This window comes from Galdieria sulphuraria (assembly GCF_000341285.1).
Source record: "Galdieria sulphuraria unplaced genomic scaffold scaf_33, whole genome shotgun sequence".
In the NCBI taxonomy this organism is placed as follows: domain Eukaryota; phylum Rhodophyta; class Bangiophyceae; order Galdieriales; family Galdieriaceae; genus Galdieria; species Galdieria sulphuraria.
Genome location: NW_005178442.1, coordinates 18,308 through 34,686, shown reverse-complemented (window position 1 = coordinate 34,686; position 16,379 = coordinate 18,308). Strand labels below are relative to the sequence as shown.

At 39.2% G+C, this 16,379-nt stretch overlaps 9 protein-coding genes across 10 annotated transcripts in view; 3 read left to right on the top strand and 6 right to left on the bottom strand.

Annotated features, from left to right (window-relative positions):
* Window positions 1–5: 5 nt before the first annotated feature.
* Window positions 6–1,476, bottom strand: Gasu_38450 (mannose-6-phosphate isomerase). The gene is made up of 2 exons (XM_005705099.1): window positions 286–1,476; window positions 6–231 (listed from the first exon to the last, which is right to left on the bottom strand). Exons 1-2 carry the CDS (start codon window positions 1,377–1,379, stop codon window positions 27–29), a joined length of 1,299 nt encoding a protein of 432 aa, XP_005705156.1. The 5' UTR covers window positions 1,380–1,476; the 3' UTR covers window positions 6–26.
* Window positions 1,477–1,516: 40 nt separating this feature from the next.
* On the top strand, window positions 1,517–4,971 carry Gasu_38440 (chromatin remodeling complex / DNA-dep ATPase). Its single transcript, XM_005705098.1, has 5 exons — window positions 1,517–1,738; window positions 1,792–2,578; window positions 2,631–4,321; window positions 4,372–4,560; window positions 4,610–4,971. The coding sequence occupies exons 1-5, from the start codon at window positions 1,556–1,558 to the stop codon at window positions 4,838–4,840; spliced, it is 3,081 nt and encodes a 1,026-aa protein (XP_005705155.1). The 5' UTR covers window positions 1,517–1,555; the 3' UTR covers window positions 4,841–4,971.
* A 4-nt stretch (window positions 4,972–4,975) lies between these two features.
* On the bottom strand, window positions 4,976–5,896 carry Gasu_38430 (Golgi SNAP receptor complex member 2). The gene is made up of 3 exons (XM_005705097.1): window positions 5,665–5,896; window positions 5,348–5,612; window positions 4,976–5,292 (listed from the first exon to the last, which is right to left on the bottom strand). The coding sequence occupies exons 1-3, from the start codon at window positions 5,862–5,864 to the stop codon at window positions 5,122–5,124; spliced, it is 636 nt and encodes a 211-aa protein (XP_005705154.1). The 5' UTR covers window positions 5,865–5,896; the 3' UTR covers window positions 4,976–5,121.
* A 210-nt stretch (window positions 5,897–6,106) lies between these two features.
* Window positions 6,107–7,911, top strand: Gasu_38420 (uncharacterized protein). The gene has a single exon (XM_005705096.1). The coding sequence runs from the start codon at window positions 6,137–6,139 to the stop codon at window positions 7,676–7,678; it is 1,542 nt and encodes a 513-aa protein (XP_005705153.1). The 5' UTR covers window positions 6,107–6,136; the 3' UTR covers window positions 7,679–7,911.
* A 14-nt stretch (window positions 7,912–7,925) lies between these two features.
* On the bottom strand, window positions 7,926–9,526 carry Gasu_38410 (hypothetical protein). 2 transcript variants are annotated; one of them, XM_005705094.1, is made up of 5 exons: window positions 9,222–9,526; window positions 8,794–9,167; window positions 8,274–8,746; window positions 8,079–8,229; window positions 7,926–8,031 (listed from the first exon to the last, which is right to left on the bottom strand). In XM_005705094.1, the coding sequence occupies exons 1-5, from the start codon at window positions 9,505–9,507 to the stop codon at window positions 7,957–7,959; spliced, it is 1,359 nt and encodes a 452-aa protein (XP_005705151.1). In that variant the 5' UTR covers window positions 9,508–9,526; the 3' UTR covers window positions 7,926–7,956. The 2 variants fall into 2 exon arrangements, with proteins under 2 accessions (XP_005705151.1, XP_005705152.1); XM_005705095.1 differs by having other exon boundaries at window positions 7,926–8,229.
* Window positions 9,527–9,536: 10 nt separating this feature from the next.
* Window positions 9,537–10,841, top strand: Gasu_38400 (sodium symporter-like protein). The gene is made up of 2 exons (XM_005705093.1): window positions 9,537–10,258; window positions 10,309–10,841. Exons 1-2 carry the CDS (start codon window positions 9,552–9,554, stop codon window positions 10,658–10,660), a joined length of 1,059 nt encoding a protein of 352 aa, XP_005705150.1. The 5' UTR covers window positions 9,537–9,551; the 3' UTR covers window positions 10,661–10,841.
* Window positions 10,842–11,124: 283 nt separating this feature from the next.
* Gasu_38390 (amino acid transporter, AAAP family) lies at window positions 11,125–12,776 on the bottom strand. Its single transcript, XM_005705092.1, has one exon. The coding sequence runs from the start codon at window positions 12,756–12,758 to the stop codon at window positions 11,178–11,180; it is 1,581 nt and encodes a 526-aa protein (XP_005705149.1). The 5' UTR covers window positions 12,759–12,776; the 3' UTR covers window positions 11,125–11,177.
* Window positions 12,777–13,035: 259 nt separating this feature from the next.
* On the bottom strand, window positions 13,036–13,916 carry Gasu_38380 (uncharacterized protein). Its single transcript, XM_005705091.1, has 2 exons — window positions 13,802–13,916; window positions 13,036–13,744 (listed from the first exon to the last, which is right to left on the bottom strand). The coding sequence occupies exons 1-2, from the start codon at window positions 13,887–13,889 to the stop codon at window positions 13,287–13,289; spliced, it is 546 nt and encodes a 181-aa protein (XP_005705148.1). The 5' UTR covers window positions 13,890–13,916; the 3' UTR covers window positions 13,036–13,286.
* A 99-nt stretch (window positions 13,917–14,015) lies between these two features.
* Window positions 14,016–16,379, bottom strand: part of Gasu_38370 (archaeal ATPase) — a 6,201-nt gene continuing 3,837 nt past the window's right edge. The window contains exons 2-3 of the mRNA XM_005705090.1: window positions 14,448–16,379; window positions 14,016–14,314 (exon numbers count right to left, since the gene is read on the bottom strand). The exon at window positions 14,448–16,379 is cut by the window's right edge and continues 33 nt beyond it. Coding sequence (XP_005705147.1) covers window positions 14,107–14,314; window positions 14,448–16,379 — 2,140 coding nt within the window. The 3' untranslated portion in view covers window positions 14,016–14,106. The remainder of the gene's footprint in view (window positions 14,315–14,447) is intronic.

The following is a 16,379-nucleotide window of genomic DNA, read 5'->3' as shown; positions in this document are numbered from 1 at the left end:
GAGTGAGAGATATATAAGAGCTTCAGTTAAGCATCTTGACTGTTTCGCATATGCGCAACGCAATAGAACAGCTCCTTGGAACTCATGTTTTCTATAGTACATTCGGAGTTTTTCAAGAGACAAATGCAGGAGCCCTCCCTAAGAGGCAAATCATGACTACCTTCCTTGAGAGTCTTGCAGTTGCATCGTATTTTTCCATCTCCACATAAGCAAAGTACAAGGCTAGTAGATCTATTCAGCACTGAACTTAGAAAAGCAATATTATTAAAACGTAGCGTGTCTTACTTGACCAAAAAGTTCTTACTAGATTTCAAATGAACAAGTTCCAATTCAAATTCATCCACAGGAGGAGTATAACAGACTACACCATTCTCGATAACCTTACCAGAAAATTTGACATTCTGTGGGTCCGCTTCTTCAAAAGTAAGCATACCGAGCAATGTTGAAACATCTTTATATTTTGAAGTCAGTCCTGCTCGAACGACATTATCACTACAAGACATAATTTCCACGAGTTCACCAGAAACATATGCATGGGGTTCATTTGCCGATATAAATAAGGCTTCACCAGGTTCCAATGTAATGAAATTCAAGAATAAAGAAAGAATTACGCCAGTATCTAGTCCATGTTGATCATATAGACGAGTTACCAGGTCAGCATATTTCACAACGTCTTTCTGATTACTAGTTGTCTTTAACTCTCTCAACTTTGGTAATATTCTTAAAATACAACTTGAAATGATTTCTTGGCTTTGTTCCAGAAGTGAAGCTACAAGATCTCTCAAAAGAGAGCGTCTCTTCTCTCTAGCAGTGACACCAACTTGAGATAAGAAACGCTCTACAGCTTCACGTCCACATACTTCCCTTACCTCTTCGTATGTTGTGAGTACCATTGCAATTTCTTCCAACTTTCTAAAACCATACATTACTTCACAAGTTTTCAGAGCAACAGCCATTTCAGGTTTATGGTTGTCATCAGGATATTGTTTGGGATTGTTTCGATGTAGTTGTTGCGCAAGGGTCAAGTCTGGATGAGCTTGAATCGAGAGAGTCTTTTGAATAGAAAGTACCTTCAAAAGAAAAGGCAGTGACTTTGTGCTTTCTTGAAAGTCAACTTCGTCAGGCCATTGGCTACTTTGCTGTTTCAGAATCTCTTCCAACGGACACAACGGAGACCGGACTATGAAAGAAGGTAAAGATGGATGCGTTCCAACCCACAATTCTGCAAAAGGTCTTGTCTCATCGTTAGTATGTACCTGTACAGAAGTTTCTAGTTCCTTCGCCCAGTCATGGTTTGACTTTAACAGCTTGTATACCGTGGAATCTGTGGCAAGCCGACCCCAGTCATAGTGTTGTGCACCCACAAGGAGTGGGAACATGGTCAGTTGTCTTAATAAACACTCAAAATAGTGAAGAGGTTAATGCACAAAGGCTTTAGAATGACGTTTACACACAAGAACCTGAACAAAAGAAAAATAAAGGGCTCTTCTTAATGGGAAGAATTTTTTAGGCATACAGAGTTGTGCATTTTTTGAAAATTGGAGACCCCGGGGCCATGAGAGAGGATCTTGCTCAGAACGAAACGACTGCAAGTGACACAAAAGAAAATGAGAGCCAAAGTGAGTTAAAAAAAGAATATGCTGCGGATTTGGAAAAGAATGCTGCCCACAACCTACCTCTAAAGAAGGAAAAAAAGGAGAAGTTTGATGAAGATAATGCTGTGGTTAAGAAAGCAACGGTACGTTTTGACTTGGTTTTTAGAATATTAAGTATTCACTTCGACCTTAACAGGCCGCCTCTGCAAGGGAAAGGCTTAAGTATCTAGTTTCTCAAGCAGACATTTTCAAACACTTTGTCTCAGGTGCCTCCCCACAGAAACCAAGTACTGAGCAAGCCAAGACTTCCTCCAAGTCTTCGAAACGTCGAATGACAGAAAAAGAAGAAGATGAACTTTTGATGGAAGCAGAAGTGGATGGTCACCAAGAAACAACTCGTCTGACCTCACAGCCGTACAATGTGAAAGGCACAATGCGACCATATCAACTAGAAGGTCTTAACTTTTTGATTGGCTTGTATGAACACGGTTTAAACGGAATCCTTGCCGATGAAATGGGGTTAGGAAAAACACTGCAAACTATATCCTTGCTTGCTTTTTTAAGGGGCTATCGTCATATTAATGGACCTCATCTTATTATCGTTCCAAAGAGTACCATAGGAAACTGGGCTTTGGAATTTGACAAATGGTGTCCTTCTTTTAATATTTTGCGTTTTCACGGCAATCAGGATGATAGAGCAAACTTAAAGGAACAACGGCTTTTGTCAAAAGACTTTGACGTGTGCCTTACCACATATGAAGTGGCAATCAAGGAAAAGAATAGTTTGAGACGATTTATGTGGCGTTATGTTATTATCGATGAAGCACATAGAATTAAGAATGAAAACTCTATACTCTCTCAAGTTGTACGTACATTTGAATCTCAGAGTAGGTTATTATTGACAGGGACTCCATTGCAAAACAACTTACATGAGCTTTGGGCACTACTCAACTTCTTGCTTCCTGATATATTCGCTTCTGCAGGTTGGTTCCTTGATGACTTTGTTTCATCGATTACTTATTCTTATGAAAATAGAGGACTTTGACTCGTGGTTTTCTTCAGTAGAGTCGGATAATGAAAATGCAAAAAACGAGGTTATTCAACAGTTGCATGCAGTTTTACGGCCCTTTTTAATACGAAGATTGAAGTCTGAAGTAGAACATGACCTTCCTCCAAAGAAGGAGACGGTTTTGTTTACAAAGCTATCAAGTGTTCAACTGGATATCTATCGAAATCTTTTGAAAAAGGACATTGATGCAATAAATGGTCCTGGTGGAGATCGTGTTCGTTTGCTGAACATTTTAATGCAGTTGCGAAAGTGTTGTAACCATCCTTATCTTTTTGATGGCGTCGAAGATCGTAGTTTGGATCCTTTTGGTGAACACGTCATAGAATCTTGTGGCAAGTTGATGCTGTTAGACAAACTTTTGTCACGACTTCGGCGAGGAAATCATAAAGTTTTGATCTTCAGTCAGATGACGAGAATGCTCGACATTTTAGAAGACTATTGTAGTCCAAATATGCGAGACTATCCTTATTGTCGTATTGATGGAAATACAGAAGGAGAAATCCGAGATTCAATGATTGAGGAATTTAATAGACCAGACTCGGATAAGTTTATTTTCTTGTTGAGTACTAGGGCTGGTGGCTTGGGAATCAACTTGGCAGCAGCAGACACGGTAATTTTGTACGACTCAGACTGGAATCCTCAAGTTGACCTTCAAGCAATGGATAGAGCACATCGTATCGGTCAGAAAAATCCTGTCAATGTTTATCGATTGATATCCGAGAATACTGTTGAAGAAAGGATTTTGCGCAAGGCACTAGAGAAGCTAAAGTTAGATTCACTCGTAATTCAACAGGGAAGACTTGTTGATCAGAAGAAACAGTTGGGCAAGGACGAACTCTTAGATATGATTCGATATGGTGCAGATCAGTTTTTTCGTGTGGACGCTGCAGACTATAGAAATGAAGATCTTGATGAAATTCTTTCACGAGGAGAGTCGAAGACCAGAGAAATTCAGGAGGAGTTGGATCAACGAGCAGAAACTAATGGACTCAACATGCTTCAATTTAGTCTTTCTGATTCCACATCGGTGTATCAGTTCGAAGGTGAAGACTATCGTGGAAAGAGAACGAATACCAACAACACTTTCTTTTTGGATGTGGGTAAACGTGAGCGTAGAAAGATTTACGAGGAAAGTGATTTACGCCAGTCATCACATAATGCCTCGCGTTCTACTTCTGAGCGTCCTAAACAAAGACTAAAGCCTCCCAAGGAGCCAACATTGCATGACTTTCAATTTTTCGATGCACAACGACTACAAGAAATTTTCGAGGAAGAAAAGAGGGCGGTTAATGAATATAACAAGGTTGCAGAAGAGGCAGTGAAGCAAGGAAAGGAAGCTCCGCCTGTCCCTGAACTTCTTCCAGCCGATAAGGAACAAGAAAAACAAATTTTATTATCGGAAGGATTTGGAAATTGGAGTAGACGAGAATTCCAAGCGTTTGTACGTGGATGTGAAAGGCATGGAAGAGAAGCTTATGAAACTATTGCAGCAGAGATAGGTTCCAAGTCAGTAAAGGAAGTCAAAGAATACGCTAAAGCATTTTGGAAGTATGGACCTGAAAGAATCGATCAGTTTGGAAAGATTAGAAGAGCAATTGAAGAAGGAGAAGCAAGGATTGCTCGTCGTGAAGAAATGGAGGAGGCATTGAAGTTGAAGGTATTTTCCTTTGTAGAGACAAGAAATATTTTTTCAGATATCTTGAGTAGGTATCACGGTATACAGATCCCTTGAGAGAACTTCAAATTTCATATGGAGCCTACAAGGGGAAAGGGTTTACGGAAGAAGAAGATCGTTTCCTAGTTTGTATGACATACAAACTTGGATATGGACGATGGGAAGAGTTGAAGATGGAGATCCGCAAAGCCTGGCAGTTTCGGTTTGATTGGTTTATCAAGGTAGATGCCTTGTTTCATTTTTCAAACAAGGGACTTATGCTCTTTCTAGTCTCGAACACCGCTGGAGCTACGCCGTAGGGTAGATATGCTCATACGGGCTATAGAGAAAGAGAATGAAGACTATGCAGAAAAATATTCGAGAAAGAAGATTGGTAAGAAGGTGAAAAAAGCATCTAAGAAGAAAAGGAAGATTTCCAAATCTGGGAACAAACGGGCTTATGATGATTCCAATATGGACGACTACTTTCCTTCGTCTGGGAAGCGAACACGAAATAGTTAAGTTTTGTGAACAAAACTTTTAAATAATCTTTGGATAACTGGATAGTCCAGAAATCATTCAAACTCGGAAAAGCTTTTGCCTTTGACTTTAGAACTGCCTTGTAGAAAATAGACGCCAAGTCACACAACAAAAACAACCAGCGAGACAAGCACTCCTTACAAAACTTTCTGAACAACCACTTTTCAAACACAGTGTTGAAAGACTGGTTGCTTGAAGATCTAATTGCCAAAGCCATATGCGATCCAAAGACTATTCCCTGATAGCCAACTCCCGTGACAAAGCTATCCGTAGACTTTCTTCCAAATATAGATTCCGAATACAATGAGAATTATAAAGAACATTCCTCCGTAAACTATATAGGCATCAACCTTCTCCCTGCCTTCAATCATGCGAATTACCGAGTGTGAGATTCCTAACACATTAGCTACGTCCAACATCCTTTTCTTCGCTCCCTAATTAAACAATAGCGGTCATTCTTTGGTGAAAAATAAGGGAAATATCACATACCTTGAGTCTCGAACGCTGAAGCGAGAGAGCGTGTAGTGTCGCCTGACCCATCCCCAAGATTCCCTCTGTTGTCACGTTTGAACGGTGTAGAGACTGTGACTCTGTCTGAAAGGAATCAATCACGATGGAAGTGTCTTTTCCACTGTATCTATCCAAAAGTTCCTCTCTTTCTTTGGCTTGAATAGCTGCGGTGTAGGATCTACTTAGATAGTTTTCGAAGGCTGCTCGAATGTCCAAGCTGTCGCTATTGAGTCTATCAATCTTTCTATTATTCAGTTAAAAAAAACTTAAAACCTTTGTTGAGAACGTATACTGACAATTGCCAGGCCTCCCTGCGAGAAGAGGGCTCTCTTAAGGCCAAAGTTGAAAGCTGTTGCAAAGTGCGTGTCAAACGGTTTATTTTCTGAGAAAGATAAGTCTGACACTGAGTTGAGTTCTCACGACCAGTTTCAATGGAGTCCAGAAGGTCTCTTGACTCAAGAACCAACTTCCTGGCATCCAAGTAAAGACCTTCCATCCCCCAACTGAACTTCCTCGAAAGGATGTTCTATATAAGATTACTATTGTGAAAAGCGATTGAGTCATTCATTTCTATCGCTCTTCTTGTCTTCGTTTATGCTATTGAAAAAATTTATTTATTAAAATTAGCACAATAAAGATGTAAGAATATTTACGCTATTCAAACTGATGTTCCAACCTTTTTATTTATACCGAAGCTGGAGGATTCTCAGGTCAATGTTGAAATTCAAAGATTCTCTACGAGATTTTGTAATTTGGGAAAACCCGAAAATGGCGGAAACTTTGATACATGAAGACTTGAAACAACTTGAACTTCATACAGTTACTGCTTCTACTCCCCCAAGAAAGTACGTATATCAACTGGTAACCCCTGGAAGCTTCGAGGTGGAAAGACACTTTTATCCCAGGGTTTTAAACTCACAAATTCACCCTACCGTGCGTTATTTTCTCGGTCTCTCGAGAGAAAGGATAGTTAGTCGGTATTGTCATACACATCCCTTTGTTGACGCAAATACTTTAGACGAAGTTCTTTCTTGTAATCCTCGATATTTGCGTTGGGCAGGTTGTGATCTTATGCATACAACCAACAACAACAACAAGAAGAGTATGGTTATCATCGAGACCAATACTTGTCCAAGTGGAAACAAGTCTACGCCGTTGTATGAAGAAATGGAGGAAGAAGGAGGTTATCGTGTGCTACTTCAGCGTTCCTTTCTTCCCTATTTGAAAAGGAACGACGCAGATATTCCTGAAGGAGAGTTGGCTGTAGTTTATGATAAAAATCCTATGGAAGCTTCTGGTTATGCTTCAGCGTTGGCTGGTTTGACAGGAGAGTGCGTGCACCTGGTTCCTTTTATGGAAAATGCAAAGGAGGAAACAGTAAGATTCGAACGTGGAGTTATGTACGTGAAAATTCCGACCGGAAAATGGGTTCCTATTCGCGGTGCTTTAAGATATGTCACTCAGCGTCCTTGGAACCGTATTCCTGTAAATACCCGAACCATTATTATGAATCCTATCATTGCATGTCTAGCAGGTGGACGGAATAAGTTAGTGGCTGCTAAGGCTTATGATAATTATAATGTAGAATTGATGGCATCTGGATTAGAGATCCGAACTCCACTTACCATTCGGGACGTTGAATTTGAACAATTAGAGACATGGGTAGACAAGCTGGGAGGATTTGCTGCAATTAAGATCCCCTACAGTAATGCTGGACAAGGAGTTTACACGATAACTTCCAAGGCAGAATTTTTACGCTTACGAGACGAACTGAAACAAGTAAAATATCAAAACTTCATTGTACAAAGCTTGATAAGCAATCACGAGTGGAGTTCCGTTTATGAAGGTACTCGACTGTTTCATATGGGAACGATACCTGATAAACGTGGTAATATTCATGTTTTTGATCTTCGAATGATGGTTTCTGGTTCAGAAGATGGTTTTAAAGTTGTAGGACTGTATGCCAGACGTGCTAAGAAACCTCTTTCCAAACAAGTTGAGGAAGGAACAGAGTCTTGGGACATGTTGGGAACAAACCTTAGTATAAAAATGGAAGATGGGACTTTTGGTAGTGAGCCGGAAAGACTGTTGTTAATGGATCGAAGGGACTTTAATTCGCTTGGTTTGGGTTTAGACGATTTGATTGATGCCTACGTACAAACGGTGTTGGCTGTCGTAGCAATAGACAGAATGGCGCAGTTTTTGATGCCAAATGGTGTATTTAATAAGCATCTTTTAACATCAGTAGATAACGACGAGTGTTTACTTAGCGAAATTCTATATGATTACGAACAGAATCATTCTGAGTGAATGTTTGAACCTTTGATTTGTTATATACAAAGTTTCTGTTTCATACATGTACATCTGAACATGGAATAATACTAGTTGCTTCTTTGTTGTCAAAAAATTGAAAATAAGTAAATATTCTGTGCCAAGAATGTCTGCAGCTTTTCTGCAGCAATTTTTACAAACTTACAAAAACGTATACATTCACTCAAATCAATACTATGAAAGTAACTGCATACATCTGTACATTTTCCTAATAGAACCCTTCCCTTAGATATACAAATCCATTCCATTTGAACTATTCAAGGAGACTCAGAAACATCGAATATACTACGAAATTCGTTAAACACTGCTTTTGGAAGACAGCATTTGAAGCACTATTGAAGGGCGTCATAAACAAGGCAAATAAACTGTCATTCAATACCTTGTGAAAAGTAGACTCTCGGGAGGCTAAATGAATGTATCTCAAGTCACGGCCATCTTCAGAAGCATTTTCTGAATATTGGTTTCGACTGGCATATTCAAGTTCATCAGCTGGACTAGGTGTTGGAGAAAGAGCAGGTGACGTTGGATTACTAGACTTTTTAGCAATAAGGCTCAAATGGAGGTCGGCACCAACCTTCGATATGACTCCCCAGAAGGCATGATCTTTAATGACTTGAGAAAGCTTTTCCAAGTGGCAGAACTGGGAGTGGGTCTTCGAGTTCTCGTAACGCCAAATTTGTATTTAGCTTGATCAATTTCCAACTGTGCCTCGTTAAGACGGCTATCTAAATTATTAAGTCTCGGATGAGATACGACTTCTCTATGTGAATTTAACGAAACACGGAGTTTCAATATACTTTGAGTCGGGTTGTTTTCCACACGGCACAGCGAAGATGCAAAGGATAACAAGGACTCGATAACGTTTCTACTCAAGTCTTGCAAATTGGCCAAAACCAAGATTGCACCGAGACGATTTCCTCCTAAAGCAGAGCAAACAAGGTCTAAAATGAGCTCGTTCACGTTTTGAGTAGAAAATGGATAAAAGAGTACACGAGAAGGTTCTGAGCAAGGATCAATCTTCAAAGAACTGAGCTGACTAAGGCGTTCCTTATTACACTTAGTACGTGTCAACTATAACTCCATATTCTACTTACCACAACAGAGTCGCAATCTGAAAAGAGAATAAAACTAATGCCTGATAGAAAATATTCACCCGACTCTGGGTGAGAATTTGAAGTGACAAGAACCTGCACCACAAATTGACGCTTTCTATTTCTTCTTTCTTCTGAAACTATCTTTTTCGCAATTTGCATATCCTTTCCAGTATCTTCTACCCTTAGGAGAGAGATTGATGTTTTTGAAACAGAATAAGAATATCGTGCACTGTCGCCTAAATAATTTCCCACATAATCTACCAGTGTGGTCCCCACTGTCTCGAAACATGACACAAACAATAGCCTTTCCTCACTTTCCTTTCTTATCTCTGAAAATAGATACTCAAGTGTGTTGAATAAAGTGTTTTCTCTCCCTTTCCGTATGCTTTAGGCATTTTCTAAAATTTCTTGAAGAAAGATACATTTACCTTCCAGTAAAAGAGTCATTCCTGCATTCTCTGAGCCTAACAGCATGATGGTAGAATCATAGCCCAGTAATGCGCTTCGTGCTAAAGGCTTAAAAACTTGAACAAAAAGAAGAGCTTTGTCGTGGTCCCAACTGTACACTGTGTCAACCTTGTTCGAGGCACGCTTTAAAAATGGCTGTTTGACCGTAAAAGTCTCTTCCAGACCTTCCTGAAAAGTATAATTATCTTTAGGAGTAAAACTTATCAGATAAGAAGAGACTTTATTGCTTTCTATTGTAGCGGACATAAATTTGTTGATTTCACTTCCTCATCAAATTCCTTCCACATATTATGGCTTTCTTGGATTGTTTCTGTCAGTGCAATCGTAAGATCGCCTCCTGTTTTCAAAGGAAACTGCATTGCCATATAAGTAAAGATTCCTTGTTTAGAGCTGGAGTTTTCTTATCTCCAGTGGGTTCTTGTTCTTTTCTTGCCACTAAGAGAGTGGGCGTTCAAGCGAATTGTAACAAGTGCTCAGAAAGAAGAGTTTGTATTGTGTCCTTGAAAAGCGAGTCCACTTCTGACGCTATCAAGTCTCAATGGTGTTTGTATGTCTCTGCTTTACTTTCTGCATCTGCCTGCCTGTTTCCTGTTGTTTGTGTTTATTTTGACTCCAACACATCTTTTAATTCGAACTTCCAGACACTTTTGGATAAATATACTTCGCACTATACTATTATCGGGCTTCAAGTGCTGTTTTCAACAGTTCATAGTGGCTTGGCCTCTTTGCGTCCGTCGGTCACGAAACTTCTGGGGGAGCGACTTTATCGAATAGGATTTGCTGTCTCCAGTCTTCCTTTGGCTGTGGTTATGATAGGTTACTTCGTAACACACCGATATGATGGTATTATATTATGGCAGATTCGAAATATTCCAGGTATTCATGAGCTGGTGTGGTTGCTGTCGTTCATTTCCTTTTATTTCTTGTATCCGGGAACTTTTCGTCTACTTGAAATAGCAGCGATTCAGAAGCCTGAGCTGCATCTTTTTGGGGAAGGGTAGGTGCTTACATTGTTCTATGGTTTTGGTTTTTAGGTAGTCTTCGTAGAATTATGCGAATTACTAGACATCCTCAGTTGTGGGGTCAGATCTTATGGTGCATTGGTCATATGTTATGGTTGGGTTCATCTTTTTCAGTAGTAACGTCTCTATGTCTTGTATCTTATCATTTTTTTGGTGCGTGGCACGGAGATCAACGTCTGAAAAGTAAGTATGGAGAGGAATGGACTGAATTGGAAGAACAAACAAATGTTCTTCCATTTGTAGCTGTATTTAGTGGAAAGCAAAAGTTGGTTGTTTCAGAGTTCCTTCATCCAGCCTACTTGGTTATCACTGTCTTCACTTTTTGTTTGTATGTTTTGCATCCTAATATCATACAGCTTTTTGGCCATTCTAGTTAAACATGGCCTTGCAGTTAGATGTCCCCAATGTTCGCTTTCCGTATCTGTAGTGTTGAGAAGGCTTCGTTCCATATTTCAAATACATGCGTAGAGCTGTTTTTAAGATATAGTTCGTATTAATAGGAGAAACATTTCAAAAGTAAAGACAAATAAATTAGAGCTTCTCATATTAATTTGACAGTTTAGTTGGAAATCCTCGCACTTCTACATTTCTCAAACGCGATAGATTGGCAGACATATCAATCGTACGTCTCTATAGGTCGGAATAGAACGAGAAAGGAGTAGCTATAGAAAAAGACAAACATTGCCAATCTTGCGAAACTATGGATTAAAGGTAGAACCAAATTCCTAACAAAATAACAAAAATATACTAAAAGGAAAGAAATGTAAAGAGTTAACACATCCAGGAAGCATTTAGATGAATTCCTTTCAAACTGAACAAATTGGCGATATGACAAATGTCGCGTTTCATTCAACAATTTATTTCACACAGAAAATTCACAAATTGCCCATTCTTTTAGATAACTCTATCACAAGAGAACGGAGTTCCGTGATTTCCAACTGCTTGTATTATTGTATAGACTCCCGCATAGCTACCTATCCCAAGTAGTGCGTATCCTATGCCAATGCAAGATAATGCTAATATCCAATTCCACCAGCTAGTACTCTTATGGAACTGAATCAAATACATAATAGCAGGCATACCGAAGCTATTACTAGAACCAATCAAGGCAGCAAGAAGTCCAATCAGTTCATTGAAGAACGGTATGGCGCAAGCAACAAGGAAACCAGAGCCATAAACCAATAGAGACCAGAAGAAGAATGAAATCCTTTGTGACAGAGAAGTATCTTCAAATCTTCGTCGACCCCAACATTGTAACCAACGTTGCACAGCTCGAGTTAAAACATTTCCGCCCATTACACTTGGAGCTGTTACATGGATAATTAAGATAACGTTGATAGCATCACGCAATCTATCATGAGGGAGACTCAGAGTTACTGGACTCTTTAAAATAGGTGTATTACCCAAGTAAACGTAAACAAATGCAGCCGTAAACATGCAAAACACGAAGCCAACCAACTGCGAAACAAGCAGTGACTTTGGAAAATCATGCACATTCTTCATTTCTGCCATAAATTCATAAAAAATCAAATGACCAGCAAATGCAAATACAATATCAGTCATAGCAACTACGCCATTGACAAAACTATTCCCTGCAATAGTTGTATAAGCGTGTGCACCTTTTGAAAGTTCGGGAACTTTACTACAAGTCATCACAATAGGAAGAAAAATACAAAGTGCTCCTACAAATGCAACCCAGGAGATACCATGCAGACTTCGTAGTTGCCCAATTACTAACGCAACGACAAAAGGTATAACGAACCACACGGTGACACAAACATGATGCCCTTGAAAGAGACTCTTCCATGAAAGTGCTGCAGTAAGGAAATCTGCAGTCATAATGCCAAAAAACATGAGATAAGTCAGAGTACCACCAACTATTTGACCAGTTCGTCCAAAGAAATGATAGTACATGGCTGCATAATTCCGAATATGTGGATATTTCAAATGTAACTTCCACATATATAAGCCTGTAACTGTAGTAATAAAAACGATACCGGTCAACAGCAACACTCCTGGTACCCAACCAAGAGAGACGAAGGCAGAAGGTAATGAAAGTACTCCTACTCCGATCAGATAACTAATCATTAAAAATGTGGTCATCACCCAGTGAGTTCTCCTTGGTGGTTCAAAAACATCTTCCAAGTTCTCTCCTGCAGATTGCTTCTCCGTTTCATATTGGAACTCCGTTTCTCCCTCCGGATATTCTGACTGGCCTGCAATCTCGAGGTCTTCTATATACTTCTCCCTATTGATATTATTTGCTTGGTCATTGTTGAACGAGCTGGGTTGTATTTCACTAGACAATTTCATCTCTGTGCAATTATCACAAATAAAAAGATAATTGAAGTGTAAGCGTTCCACTCCGTTTTCAGTTAACAAAAATTCGGCAGTTTGTCTATGGGACCTTTCATCTAAATTATCAACTTCCAAGTTTTTCTGAAATGTAATTGGTTGAAATTGCCCGGCCCACATTCTCTAGAAGAATTGGATTGTACCTCACGTCGCCCATATATCCCCTCATTCGTGCAAAAAATATCGACTGTCTCAACTTCATTAATAAGTAGTTTGCTCATTACCGAAGAGAAGCTTCTCTTTATAATACTTGTTATTTCATTTATCTATTTAGTTTCTTGGGAGGAAGACGTTATTCCATGGCTTTTGTCTTTAATAGAAGTCTAAAATTGCCTACGACATAGTACAAGCTACCAGGGCCGTCTAAACTTTTGGTGTTCTGCCGTCTGAAGTTTGATTTCTCTGACTATAGTTTATTCCAAGTGTCCAACCAGTGAAGTTTTTTTGCAATGAACAGTCAAATGTTTATTTCCAAACAAAATTCAGTTATTATGAATAATAGAAAACAAGCAATGATTATTCCCCAGTCACAACAAGTAGTCAAACAATGCCAACTTGTGGTTTCAATGACTGTGCCATACCCTTCAGGGCTTGGGCTCGGGGTAGTCAAATCAGATAACACTTACATGCGCAAAGACATAATATAGCTCAATTAATGGGCAAGAAGAATTTACCCAGGAATACCTGAGGGTATATTATTCCACATGCTGAGAAATATCCATCCTGGTGCCGCAGAGATGGACTGTCTTCCATCTGTCTTGAATAGTCAGAAGATGCAAGTAACGATGAAGATGCACAACGACCAACCCAAAACTTGAGATAATCATCAAGTAATTGGTGACAGTTCGTATCTCTGCAGCGAACATGTCTGCCACTGAGCAGACAGCTTACTAGTTGGTCCTCTGTAGCTTCTTGATTCATGCAATGACTAGTTGGCTCGAAAATCAATAAAGCAGCAATACATTCGAGAATTGATGCTAAAAACTGTCTTCTAAAACTACTCCAATAACTACATTTCACAAACATGTGAAAGAGAGTCTCAGGTTTACTATCTTGGCACATGGGCCGGCAGTAAAAATAAAATTTGGGTAAGACAACTTCTCGTACTAAATATCAAGAATGATATAAGCTATCCACTCGAGCGCGGCAAAGCTATTTCATACCCAAACTATCAAGGGGATAGGAAATTTGATAAGAAATAATGTGCCGGGTGTCCAGCAAACTAAACCCTTCATAAAACCAACTGCCCATGACGCGCGCGTATTTTCAATTTACAACTATACAGATTATTTTAGATACACTGTTGAATCATTGTCTTACAACGTGCAGCTCCCCGATCATTTCGACTAATAGCATTCCAAAAGTCATCGGAAATACGGCGTAAAAAGCTACGAACGATTTTCCTTACTTCAACTGGATTCTTTACAGACAGGTAGACAAGATGTCATCAAGATATCATCCAGCGAATCTAAGGACTCATGCTGGAACCTTTTACAAACAAACGTGCCCTTCGATGTACTATGGATGATTCAACATTAGGCATTTTTAACTTCTCAATCATAGCGGCCACACTTGCACCTGTGTGACACGAACGATGACCGAGGAAAAGTAGCAACATTCCATTGACTTGGATTCGTAACTTTTCAGCATAGCCGTAGTGCATTCCCAACCACTCACTACTCCAAAGAAGTCACAAAGTTAAGGACTGAATTGAGAATCTAAAGCCTATTATTGACAACTCAAGAAACTGTTACGGACTCTATGAAGCAGTTGGAGTCCAAAGTTCAAAAAAGTGGGATTATTAGAAACACTAAATGCCTTTTCAATATTTCGTCGTCAATCAGCATTTCCATATCTCTTTCACAAAGAATAACAAGTTCACAATTATCAGGTACTTTGAAAGAATCATTTCCAATAAACATTCCACTGGAATAACAACGACTCTGATTACCCAACTCATTAGAAACATTCAATAATAACTTTGTACTAACGATAATAAGCATACAATGATGATAATCCATTGCACTGGATAAGACTTGATCATAAACAGGATCTAAAAATTTCTTGGCTTCATCTATAATATCTGACCAGCCAATTCCTTCCGACTTCCAACGTCCTTTACATGCAACTCCAACAGTAAGAACTTTGGGTTCCACAGGAGATTGTAATTGGAATATAATATCAGGGCTATGAGAAGTAGCGTCCAAAGGAATGTAAATAGTCTCTAAATAAAGTGTTTCTCGAATAATCTTATTCCATTCGGTATTGGCAAAAGTTCTTCGACTCTTGTTCGATTCACTTTTTGTTTCTCTAGAACTAACAACAGACTTGATATAGTGAATAGGTGATATTGTACTGATTGGAAGTTTCATTTGTTTCCATATTGGAGACAATTGACACAACAATTCCCTCAACTCATTTCGATTCTTTGAAGACAACATCAAAACTAGTCGTAAAGCAACAATTCCTTCAAATACACGACACTTTGAATAGAAGAAACAATCTACTGGTTCTACATCAAGTGATTCGAGAAGTATCTTTTCCAAAGAAGATATGGAAGGGTCGTTCTTGAAGATTCCAACAAATACTTTCGGAATTAGGACTTGAAAAGTATTCTCGTCAATAGGATATCGATATAATCCCATTTCAGTTACGGCATCATATAAAAAGGACTCCGAGGTCAATATGTCATCTACTTGAAACGGTATACGATAAAGTGCCATCATCAAAAGTATATCAAAAACACTTTTTCTATCTTCGTCCAAATTCAATATTCGTTCCACAAATGGTTCAGCACAAATTCTTCGGAAATCGTAGTCATTCATACAAGTCAAACATTCTTCTTTCGATATGAAAGGCTGACTTCTTGCTATTATATAATTCAAAAGCATATTTACTGCACGAGTCAACAAACCAGGAACTCCACCTGTACATTCCAATAACGAATCTGCCAATTCATTTACTGAAAATGAAGAACTACATAAGACATTACAAACTGGTTCTTGAGTAGGTGTCTTTAGAAGACTCTTTTCAAGGAATTCAACGATACTGGAAGCGTCCAAAGGTGATAAAGGGATAAAATGTAGTATAACTCTTGATAGCCCAAAAGCTACATCATTCTTAATACTTAAACCCTTGCTTTTCCCAACAACTATAAAAAACAAGTCGGGTTCTTCGCACAATTGACTAATGATGCCGAAAAAGTCATTGTAAGGTCGAACTCTACCGTCATGGGTTCTCTTGAAATGAAATTCGTCGAGACTTTCGTCTAGGACACCAATTTCATCAAATGCCACCAAAAGATATTGATCGGAAGGAGTGTTTAAGATTGAACGGATTTTCTGAACCAAAGCATCACTCCTAAGTTTCAGTTCTTTGAAACATTCGTCCGGGTCTGGTTGCGGAAGACCTGATTGCAGACAAGCAGCCTTTATTAACAAATAGTAGACTGCCCACTCAAGGTTTCGTTCTTTCGGGTCTGTGGGCTTCAACTCCTTTAAATCCGCATAAAGCAATGAAGCCCTTTTCAGCTTCTCCAAAAAGGTTCTCTTCAAAGGGTCTGAAGCAAACGTCGACAGGGAAGTTTCACCAAACCTTTGCACCAACTCCAAATAGGTTCGGGCAAAGGTCGTTTTGCCCGAGCCAAAGAGATGGGGGGCAAATGGTATGGTCAAGCGATAGTTGCAACTACTTGTTACACCCCTGAGTTGTTCTCTGTTGCTATGAAGATCATACAGTTCT

What these genes read in the sequence shown, in the direction of transcription:
- Gasu_38450 (XM_005705099.1), bottom strand. Translation starts at nt 1,379, where the DNA reads ATGTTCCCACTCCTTGTGGGTGCACAACACTATGACTGGGGTCGGCTT. An exon ending in AGTAAGAACTTTTTGGTCAA is followed by an intron (nt 232 to 285) that starts GTAAGACACGCT and finishes AGTGCTGAATAG; the next exon opens with ATCTACTAGCCTTGTACTTT.
- Gasu_38440 (XM_005705098.1), top strand. Translation starts at nt 1,556, where the DNA reads ATGAGAGAGGATCTTGCTCAGAACGAAACGACTGCAAGTGACACAAAA. An exon ending in AGGAGGCATTGAAGTTGAAG is followed by an intron (nt 4,322 to 4,371) that starts GTATTTTCCTTT and finishes TATCTTGAGTAG; the next exon opens with GTATCACGGTATACAGATCC. An exon ending in GGTTTGATTGGTTTATCAAG is followed by an intron (nt 4,561 to 4,609) that starts GTAGATGCCTTG and finishes TGCTCTTTCTAG; the next exon opens with TCTCGAACACCGCTGGAGCT.
- Gasu_38430 (XM_005705097.1), bottom strand. Translation starts at nt 5,864, where the DNA reads ATGGAAGGTCTTTACTTGGATGCCAGGAAGTTGGTTCTTGAGTCAAGA. An exon ending in CGCAGGGAGGCCTGGCAATT is followed by an intron (nt 5,613 to 5,664) that starts GTCAGTATACGT and finishes ACTGAATAATAG; the next exon opens with AAAGATTGATAGACTCAATA. An exon ending in TTCAGCGTTCGAGACTCAAG is followed by an intron (nt 5,293 to 5,347) that starts GTATGTGATATT and finishes TTGTTTAATTAG; the next exon opens with GGAGCGAAGAAAAGGATGTT.
- Gasu_38420 (XM_005705096.1), top strand. Translation starts at nt 6,137, where the DNA reads ATGGCGGAAACTTTGATACATGAAGACTTGAAACAACTTGAACTTCAT.
- Gasu_38410 (XM_005705095.1), bottom strand. Translation starts at nt 9,507, where the DNA reads ATGTCCGCTACAATAGAAAGCAATAAAGTCTCTTCTTATCTGATAAGT. An exon ending in AATGACTCTTTTACTGGAAG is followed by an intron (nt 9,168 to 9,221) that starts GTAAATGTATCT and finishes GCATACGGAAAG; the next exon opens with GGAGAGAAAACACTTTATTC. An exon ending in CAGATTGCGACTCTGTTGTG is followed by an intron (nt 8,747 to 8,793) that starts GTAAGTAGAATA and finishes AAGTGTAATAAG; the next exon opens with GAACGCCTTAGTCAGCTCAG.
- Gasu_38400 (XM_005705093.1), top strand. Translation starts at nt 9,552, where the DNA reads ATGGCTTTCTTGGATTGTTTCTGTCAGTGCAATCGTAAGATCGCCTCC. An exon ending in CTGCATCTTTTTGGGGAAGG is followed by an intron (nt 10,259 to 10,308) that starts GTAGGTGCTTAC and finishes TAGTCTTCGTAG; the next exon opens with AATTATGCGAATTACTAGAC.
- Gasu_38390 (XM_005705092.1), bottom strand. Translation starts at nt 12,758, where the DNA reads ATGTGGGCCGGGCAATTTCAACCAATTACATTTCAGAAAAACTTGGAA.
- Gasu_38380 (XM_005705091.1), bottom strand. Translation starts at nt 13,889, where the DNA reads ATGGGCAGTTGGTTTTATGAAGGGTTTAGTTTGCTGGACACCCGGCAC. An exon ending in CTATCCCCTTGATAGTTTGG is followed by an intron (nt 13,745 to 13,801) that starts GTATGAAATAGC and finishes CTTGATATTTAG; the next exon opens with TACGAGAAGTTGTCTTACCC.